The sequence below is a fragment of the Alosa pseudoharengus genome, unplaced genomic scaffold (genome assembly GCF_046254945.1).
Source record: "Alosa pseudoharengus isolate Yale_2024_CS ecotype anadromous, Long Island Sound unplaced genomic scaffold, YU_APseudo_1.1 YU_APseudo_1.1_scf_14, whole genome shotgun sequence".
In the NCBI taxonomy this organism is placed as follows: Eukaryota; Metazoa; Chordata; class Actinopteri; order Clupeiformes; family Clupeidae; genus Alosa; species Alosa pseudoharengus.
The window spans coordinates 6,684,064-6,694,226 of record NW_027468609.1 but is presented as its reverse complement, the minus strand read 5'-3'; the positions used below and the strand labels follow the sequence as shown (position 1 = coordinate 6,694,226).

The 10,163-nt window shown below is 39.9% G+C and overlaps 1 protein-coding gene across 1 annotated transcript; it reads left to right on the top strand.

The window, feature by feature from the left end:
- Positions 1–3,675: 3,675 nt before the first annotated feature.
- LOC143122359 (LIM/homeobox protein Lhx2-like) lies at positions 3,676–9,849 on the top strand. The gene is made up of 5 exons (XM_076283168.1): positions 3,676–3,846; positions 5,013–5,215; positions 5,704–6,080; positions 8,673–8,878; positions 9,559–9,849. Exons 1-5 carry the CDS (start codon positions 3,676–3,678, stop codon positions 9,847–9,849), a joined length of 1,248 nt encoding a protein of 415 aa, XP_076139283.1.
- The last annotated feature ends 314 nt before the right edge of the window (positions 9,850–10,163 follow it).

Genomic DNA, 10,163 nt, shown 5'->3' with positions numbered 1-10,163 from the left:
ATGCAAATATGGTTGACACAATTCGAATGATATTGTTTGACAACGACATGTCGCATTTAGGCGACAATAGACTTATTTGTATCTGTTTAATGAAACCATAAATTTGACATCAAGTGGATCTTAGATGTGCGTCTAATCAAAAGTGCATTGACTTTTTCTGAGTGCAAATGGCCATAGTGTTTACAAACAATACTTTTTTGTCAGTTTCTAAGTTACAAAAATATGTAGTCTTTTGAAAAAGAAAAATGACAATCCATTAATAGAAAAAATATCAATTAATACAATAACACCCTAATTCCTTTGGGGATATTTACACAGTTGAGTATTGAGTAATGCGCGTGTGTTTGTTCTGTGCGCCTTTCTGAATATCGCGCTGGTCATCCCCATGGTGCATTGTAGGCTACCATGGCTGCAGCGCAGCAGCAGGCTTCGACTTCCAAAGCCACTCATTCGCCTCATGAGTCGGGGTTGTCTATTGCAACACTCTGAAGGAAAACCCTGGTATACACACACTGGCATGGGTATCAAGACAGATTATGTTTCAATACATTTGCGCCCTGACACGAGGCTTGGGCAACACAAAGTAAATGTCCAGTAATGACAATTAGTGTAATTAGGAAGAATAAAACCTTGTAAAGATGGCAGTAGGTCTAAGCAAAATTATATTGCCCATATATGGCCTAAATTACTTCACTAAACAATAGCAACAACAACACACTACTTGTTCACCAAGAACAAGAGATGACACAAAATAAAAATAACAACACCACTACTACTATGACTACTATACTGATAATAATAACAACAATAACTACAATAGTAATATTTAATTAATTGTTTATGGTTATTATTAGTATTAATAATAATAGTATTTACATGACTTGTTTTTGTTGTTATTTAAACAGATAAACAAATGTGAAACAAAGTGTTCACTGTGTGTGTCTCTGTGTGTGTCTCTGTGTGTGTGTGTGTGTGTGTGTATGTGTGCGCGCGTGTGTGAGTGTATGTGCCAAAATGTGCACACCACGTGTGTGTGTGTGTGTGTGTGTGAGAGAGAGAGAGAGAGAGAGAGAGAGAGAGAAAGAGAGAGAGAACGAGAGAATATAAGCTTTTTTCAAAATAAATAGTAGGCCCTCCAAAACATTGGCTTCATCCTCATTATTACATTTTTTGGAAACGCATTATATCAGACCTAAAATAGCTTGTGTGTTTTTGATAAATGAAGAGACTCAGTGGCAGAAATGTGCATTTCCACGCTCAATAGCCGTTAATTACACGGATTAATCAAGCGGTGCTGTGCGCGGCCCCGTGCTGGTGCTTATGTCGACCGACAGGAGATCTGAGTCCCCCGCGGCCGGTAGCCTTGTTTTTCTTTGTCGGAGTTTAGTCACGGGTGTTGAGATGGAGCTGGTCCCGCATTGTGTGTCCAATCTGCCCGTCGGGGCTTCGGAACAGATGGTGCAGGAGGGGATGACGTAGCTAAAAGGTGAGTGAGGTGACGGAAGACCTGTGATTTGTTCACCTGTCACGTCCCTTACCTGCCACTTTCCATGTGTTAGGGGTGGGTTTCCCAGCGCTGATAACCCGTTGAAAATAACGGCTGCATTAATTCTGCTCACACAAGTTTCTTCAAACAATTCTTCAAGCGTAGGGAGTGCAAGGGCAAACCAACGCATGTTCCATTTGGAGATGGACTACACAGTGGAGAGAAAGGCATTACCCCATTTTCCATAGGAAATCTTACCAAAGTAACAAACCGTTTTGATGGATGAAAAGTTGAGCATGCTTTTGTTTTTTCATCTTGTCTGCGATTACCTTCAAATGCCCTGCTCCTGGATGTGATTCAACACACTGATTATTTTTGTCTCTGTATAATCGGAAATTGTCTTCTGTGCGCTTCATTAAACGAAAGGCATGTGCAGGCCCCCTGCGATTAGTTGGTGGCATTTTAGAGAAGCATAAAATTATCCACTACTAGTTTCATTCCATTATAGCTTTGTTTAAGAAGGTATCCGTGGACTATTTTGCTATCACTCTGCGCTGAAGGAGACGGAAGATTCTTAGATTCTGGTGCTTATGTTGTAAGACTAGGGTTAGTAAGATTGGTGGCAGGCATCCATGCCTCCATGCTGTGGAAGGTCTTTGTGGCAAGATGAGGCGTTCATTAAAGAGCTATAACGCAGCTCTAGCTCACAAAGCACAAGGCATCACTCTGAAAAGATCGATTTATCAAACAATGCTTTTGGAAATCCACCAAAGGAATTGTATGTATGCGCACGTAGGCTACTCTGCATGGTAAATAATCACATACATATAGCTTCCAGCTGATTAGATGAATATGCCAACAACAATACGAAGTGGCCAGGTATTTTTAAAAAAATTGTTTTTACTGTAAACCTAATATGACTGACATTGTAGGAAACACATACCATGCACCAATTTTTTTAATTAAATTAGACAATGTAACTGTCAAGCACATAAAGCATCTCATTTTTGATACATGGAAAAACGCACTCATATCTATCATAATAATAATCACAAAGGATATCAATAACATTTGAATACTGTGATAAGTGCAAAAGGTATACATCTATCCACTTCAGAGCCATATAAATTATTTAGCCTAAAATTAAAACAGTTTTATAAGATAAGAAAAGCAAGACACTAGTATTGAGCTTACAGCGCAGGAGTGAGCTTTAAATCGTTAAACTCTGGACACAATGCCATTATAAGAACTTGGGTGACGTTGAGTTAACCAATGAACGAGTAAAAAGGGGGTGTGACGTATGACTCCCCGTAGAAAAGGCGCGGAATGTAGCTGAGGTAGGGAGAAGGTGGGACAGCTGCGGACCCAGGAAGGTACTACAGGGAGTACTGACGAGGATTTGTTTTTAGAAGGAGCCATTAGTCCGCTACCTTCGCAAAAACGGAAGGAAAAGCCGGTGGTAAACTACAAGCTGAGGATACCATCAGCTCTCTCAAAATTACTGGGGGACAGAGACGGCATACACCCTCGGATGCATACAGTCTGATATTCAAAACCCTCCAGCAAACTCAGTGAGCACGGTCTTGCATCAGCATCAGCAAGCATTGCATCTTCAAGTGTCTCGGCGGTGTGTTTTTCCTGCAACCAAGGAGCATCTTTTGCGCTTCAGTCTTGGCACTGGTGCCATTATTTAACATTTCTTTCTGTATGTTGTCATCAGGAGTACAGTAACCAATATCAGACGTTTTTGGCTTCCAGCACTCTTGTCTACTTTCTTAGCTGTGTTGTGCTGACATCACTGGAGTGAGAAAGGCTTTATGAATTCTTAATGATATTGTTGTAAACGGCAAATTAAGGAGGATACTTTGGGACTGGACACAGAGGATCCGACCGGCGATCCTTCTCAGTGGGTATGTTACGCATGAAATCTTGTAGGACTGTATTGTTGTGAGAACATGCAAGATAAGGAGAACGTTATATTTCCCGAGATACATGATTAGCATATGTCAGTTATTAGACAATTATGATAATATTGGTGGTGAATGAATTCTGAAGTTTAAGTTCAGGCGTGTACTTCGGTTGCCTAGAGCATAAGTAAAGGCCGGTGGGCCTGTATTTTTTTTTTGTAAAAAACTGAGCTCCTGGAGAAAGCCAGTTTAAGAAACTTTCAATACATTGGCTTTAGTTTTATGAAAGTTTTTGCTTTTAGATCTGAGGAAACCACGTGTTCTTCCACAACGATGCTCTTCCACGGCCTCCCCGGAGGCGAGATGCAAGGAGTTATCGATGAAATGGACCGGAGAGGCAAGGGAGACTCTGCCACAATCAGCTCGGCCATCGATATGGGCGAAACCGAAGCGGTAAGCTTAAATTGGAACTATGTCACTGAAAGATATTATGAGTTCACTATTTTCGTAACTCTCTAAGTAGGTTCGTATCTCTCAGTTTGTAGAGTAGCCTCTTGCTCACCTACTCTAAACATGTGTTTGAACCACACCCTCATCAATTAAATACTGTAGTCTGTCAACCTTATTTATGCATCGTGTAGCCTTTAATACATTTAGCCTACCTAAGGTGTAACCAACATTTTTTGCCTAGTGTTAATTTGAACAATATGGCCTGTCATTGAAGGTTTAATAGCTAGGAGGATAGCAGGCCTTCAAGAATAGTGGACATATCATTGGACCAAAACAAAAAAAGCAGTCTGTATTTTGGGATTTTTTTTGTCTCAGGTCAGCTGAAATTTGAATATTTGTAAATATACCTTAAACATTGATTAAATGTCCAAGATTTTAAGTTACATTATTTTATTTTTAAAAAAATATTACGATAATATTGTCTCTGGCCAAAATAAAATGTAAATACAAGTTAACACATTTTCGACAAGTAGGCCCAATGTCGGCTAGATATTAAAGCTTTTTTTTTTTGGAACTAAATAAATATACAATTAACATTACCGGATGCACTGATTACACTGATTTTATGAAATGGGTTGTATGAGCCTTTTTATATATATCAAATGAATTCCATTTAAAGTGTGTATGCAGCTTTATGCAATATAAATATTCACCTCAAATGCTTCAAAATATACATTATACTCCTAACATTCTGTTTCTCTGTACAGTGTAACTGTTTGTGCTGTGTAGAGCTACATGTACTAGGCTAGGCCTAACTTTGGCATAGCGTTTATTATGCTTTGATGAGAAACACATCGCCAAATGTATATGAGTAATCAAGAAGTAACATTGACACCAGTATTTTTTATGTTGTTCAAAATTAAGTTTAAGATCTTCGACTGATGTAAAAAAAATAATCCACTGAAAATCCACTTCAGTTTAGGACAAAGCACTCGAGATGCATGTCCCTCCAGTAGGCTACACTATGGCTATAGTTCGACCTTGGCCTTCTTTGAGTTCTAGGCTAGGCGATGAATTAAATACGATTAACCTACAGTCTACGTTCTAATTTGTTTATAGTTGATATAAATGTTGAGTTCACGTCGAACATTCTCCTTGTTGCTTTGCAGAGCTTAACGTCCATCAACAGCGAGCGAGTGGCCTTGTGTGCCGGCTGCGGAGGGAAAATTTCCGACCGCTACTACCTGCTGGCGGTGGATAAACAGTGGCATATGCGATGCCTCAAATGTTGCGAATGTAAGCTCAACCTGGAGTCCGAGCTTACATGCTTCAGCAAAGATGGCAGCATATACTGCAAAGAAGATTATTACAGGTAACCATAGATTTGCATTGGTAATATCAGCAGAATCATGATTTCAGTCCTTTGTCATATTAAAAAGCGCTGGCTAATTTTATGATATTTAGAGTAGCCTAGCCTACATGCAATTAAGATGTTTAATTCTGGATAGGTTACATTAAATATGCAGTGGTACAAGCAGCACACATAGAAAGAACATTTATTCGGCTTCCAGCTGAGTAGGCATGCATTTATCTTAGTACAGAAGAATAAAGTAGCACACGAAACTATAATTACCTAGTGGACTAAAGCATAGGCATGAGGCCATCTTGGTTTTAATTAGTCTGTCTAGTTCATGTAAGTCCATTACATTGCATGAAACACATACAATTAGTCCCAGTAGGTGAAAGGGATTCTATTTTAAACATAAATGTAACTTTTCCTACACCATAGACTATATTTTATTTTGATCAGGTTATTTGGTTTGTTATAGTTGTATTAATTCGGTGTGTTTTTCTAAGCAGGAGATTTTCCGTGCAGAGATGTGCCCGGTGCCACCTTGGGATATCGGCATCAGAGATGGTAATGCGGGCAAGAGACTTGGTCTATCACCTGAACTGTTTTACTTGCACCACATGCAACAAAATGCTCACAACTGGAGACCATTTCGGAATGCGTGACAGCTTGGTGTACTGTCGTCTACACTTCGAGACATTAATACAAGGGGAATATCAGGCGCATTTCAATCACACGGACGTATCCACGGTCAAGGGACTCGGCGGAGGCACTGCGAACTCTCTGGGACTTCCTTATTACAACGGAGTGGCAACAGTTCAGAAAGGGAGACCTCGGAAACGGAAAAGTCCCGGGCCCGGAGCAGAGCTAGCGGCATACAATGCAGGTAACGCATTAGGCTACTTGATCTGATGATATAATTTATTTTGCACATGTCTTATTTATGTTTCCAAATATTACCAAAAACACTTCAGCAGCTAAATGTCCAGGATACAAGCGATCTCAGAAAAAAATGTGGTTTTGGTTTAACGACCAGCTTGCAGTGTGATTGAATAAGCACAATAATAGGCTATAGCCTGCTGTGGACGTAGGCTTAAAATGTATGAATGTAATGTCTAAGTGCACATCAATCCTCCACTACGTAAATAATAATAATAATAATAATAATAGTAAAAACACAAATGCACCTCGGCCTAGGTCGGGAAACTTTAAAAAATAAAGATTTAGCGTAGGCGCTTGACAAAGGTATTTGACCATTTTTAGTGACATGCTGCTTGCCATTGAATGTGGTTCATGCATAATTGCTGTCACAAATATAGTTTAATGACGTTACGTCATCAGTTTGGTGCAAGTTAGGTGGGGCAGTGAAAACATCAGCGTGTTTATGGCTTTGGAGGCAGACCATGCCATAAGACTTGTATACGACGGAACTTTTCTGGTCTAGCATAGCTTTGCTCCCAAACTGACAAGATGCGTCTTTTGGAAATTAAATTCTAAAAAGTCAAATTAGAAATCTTTGCGTTAGTTTAGTTATTGCGCATGGTATAGGCCTAATATAGCATAGCATAGGCTATTGTTTATCGCGAGTTTGACTGGCTTAATTATGGCCTCTCTTTTTTTTCTGTTTTGTATGATTTCATTCCATTCATGATTTTCCTGTGCATTTATTTCGTTTTATGTATGAGAGGCCTTATCGAAATAATCGTAAATCGCCATTATTTGTGGAAAGTAAGTGTATACGTGAGTTTAGTAGCCTAAGCTCAATAACACGGCACATTTTAACAAAACAAACACACGTCTAAAGTAAAGATTGCGGGAGAATGAAGTCGAAGTCGAAAGGTAGAAAATGGGTCATTGGATGTCACATCTTGGATGTAGAGACGCAGTTAAAGTTGCCTCTGGATCCCACCCGCTCCTTACCCATATCCACTTGTTGAATTGCAGTTTTTGGGTCAGTAAATCAGTGTCGGAAATCTTGTAGGCCTACAACATGGCGGCACCTGTAGGCCTACATATTGTCGTCCCCATTCAAAAAGGAATGGAGCGACAGGGTCAGCTTTATTTACATGCATTTTATCGTTTATTATTATCATCTAATTACAACAACAGCATTGGGGAAAAAACTATAACAGAAATAAGTTAAATTATATCGCATAAAATGACAAAACAAGAAATCAAACAAACTAGTCACTAGAGAGAAATGTCGAGGTCTGCTAGCGTCATTACTATTAATTTGTTTATCTGAAGTGATTGCGACATTGTTTTATCCACATATGCCTTGAATTCTCTCTACTTCCATTCTGCTAGATGAAATATGTCATCAGATAGAAAACTGTTATCATTTGTAGATTTGTACACTATGTTGGCTTAATAGCCTAAATCACAAAGGTTCACCGGCAATATTTAAAGCTTGATCTTTTCTTAAGGCGCTTTGAATGACTGTCCATAGAACCAGTAGGCCTACATTTTTCTGACTGAATATGCACAACGTTATATCACTAGATTCTAGATTTTCTTTCTTTCTTTCTTTCTTTCTTTCTTTCTTTCTTGTTTTCTTTCTTTTCATTCAGAACTCTACCGCCACCTGAGGGCGTTTGTTGACGAGAACAATTCACAAAATAAAATTTAATTCAGGCCTAGGCCTACTGTCTCGTCAACTAATAATAATTTCTTGGCGTTTCCACTCACGTTTTTGTTTTCGATTTCTTTGTCACATTTTCTATACAGCATTCTACACAATATTAGATATTCAGCTCTTTCATTAAACAAATGGATTTTGCCATAAGGCAATCCCGATTACATTGTCCCATTAATGCAAGGCCAGGTGTGGCCTACTTTATTTCCATTAGAATGTCACATTTATTGTTTTGATAGATGCATGTTTTGGAGTGAAATAGGCCTATCTCTAATACAATAATCTTAATAATAATGATAATAATCTTGTTGACAATATGCTGTGTCATATGTTTTTAGTTGTTGTTAAAGGTCAGCAGTTGTCATAATATGGTAGAAAATGAATTATGGAGATACAAAGGTCAGTTAAGTTTTACATGGTCAAATTCTCTGTTTGAAAATCTATTTTTTGATTTAAAAATATATATAGGCCTATATATGGATTTCATTCTCTATGTTTAATTTTTTGTTTGGCAGTCTTTTAGCTTTCTATACAGAACAAGGTAATTGCAGGTCTAAAATCTGCCATGGGTTTCACCTTCAAATTCCCTTCCTCTGTTTTACCTCAACAGACATTACAAAATGCAGTTCAGGGTCATGAAAGTCCACATCATTTTTCAAACTTGTGATTAACAGTGTTCTTCCTGTTACAAACATGAAGGAAATAAATGTATCCTATAAATTAATGTATTTTGATTTGTAGACATCAAGCTACATAATTGACTCCACTCTCCTTTCATCCATTCACCATGTGTCTTCAGTATGAAAGTATATGTTGTTAAAGTTGTCTTTCCTGCTCCCCCAGCACTGAGTTGCAATGAGAATGACGGGGACCACCTGGACCGCGACTCACATTACAGCTCGGGACAAAAGTCCAAACGCATGCGGACGTCCTTCAAACATCACCAGCTCCGAACCATGAAGTCTTACTTTGCCATCAACCACAATCCAGATGCCAAGGACCTTAAACAGCTTGCCCAAAAGACAGGTCTCACGAAACGGGTGTTACAGGTGAGATGAATGTGCTAACTAACTCAGTATACTTACATAATATGTGGTACAGTTGCATTTTGTTCTTGTCTGTGTGAACCTCAATAGCACACGCATGAGAGGTATTTTACTAGTAGCAGTAGAGGATTTTTATTTAAAAGGGAACATTTTACTATGTGGTCTTTGAATGTTTTGCCATATGGGATTTGCCTAAATTTCCATTCCTTGTGGCATTTATTTTGTGCTCATGATTCTGAAAACATACTGCATATTATGTTGTATGAGTGTTTGCGGTGATGAGTATGTCTGAAAAAATCCATAGAATTGTTTGGATATGAAGATTTGCCAGTCACCACAATGCACAATCCTTTTTTAGATAAACTGAAAAAGATTACGCCCAGTTCAGTTTGATGTCATGTTTCGGCCTTATATTTATATTTGCAATATGGTCAAATTGTTGGAGCAAAGTGTTGTCTAGAACCTTTTAAAAGCCCTTATTTCAGACCAATGAAAATGTAGACAAAGGGCTTATGAAATAATACATTTTCCTATTTACAGTATAAATCTTACCAAGGCTTTCAATGCCAAGCCACAGTTTCTCTGTAATGTTTGTCTTATCCACTGATTATTGAAATGTTTGATTCTTTCTTTCTGCCTGTCTGCAACAAACTCACTCATTTTCTTTCTTACATTGTCTCCAGGTGTGGTTTCAGAACGCACGTGCCAAGTTCAGGCGGAATCTGCTCCGCCAGGAGAGCACAGGGCTGGACAAGGTGTCGGACGGCTCCACCCTGCCGGGCGGCTCGCCCTCTGGTCCCCCGTCGGAGCTGTCCAACGCCTCCATGAGCCCCTCCAGCACGCCCTCGGCCCTCACCGACCTCACCAGCCCCTCCATGCCCAACGTCAACCCTGTCCTGACGGCCGTGCCCGGGGGCCTGGACCCCCATGACTCTATGAGCCCGTCCCAGACCACCCTCACCAGCCTCTTCTGATGGCGCCCCGAGGGGGATTATAGGAACTTTACTCACTCTTTTTTCTTGCCCTCCTCGGTGCCGCCACCGAGTGGACAGAAGCACTAGAGCGCCAGCGTACCTGCTGACGCTCTCTCCTCTTGAGCACTCTCACGGTAGCTCCCGGCTCGGAGTTCCTTTCACTCGGACAGCAGCTCGAGCCCGCATGGAGCAGTTGGTGTTGACTGTGGAGAAAGTCTTTTGGCTCTCATTTGTGTCAATGTTTCTGCCGTGTTTACAGCTCCTGATGACTAATCGGCCACACTGTCAAGACACATGCTCGTCTCTCCTTCTCT

What these genes read in the sequence shown, in the direction of transcription:
- LOC143122359 (XM_076283168.1), top strand. Translation starts at nt 3,676, where the DNA reads ATGAAAGTTTTTGCTTTTAGATCTGAGGAAACCACGTGTTCTTCCACA. An exon ending in ATATGGGCGAAACCGAAGCG is followed by an intron (nt 3,847 to 5,012) that starts GTAAGCTTAAAT and finishes GTTGCTTTGCAG; the next exon opens with AGCTTAACGTCCATCAACAG. An exon ending in GCTAGCGGCATACAATGCAG is followed by an intron (nt 6,081 to 8,672) that starts GTAACGCATTAG and finishes CTGCTCCCCCAG; the next exon opens with CACTGAGTTGCAATGAGAAT.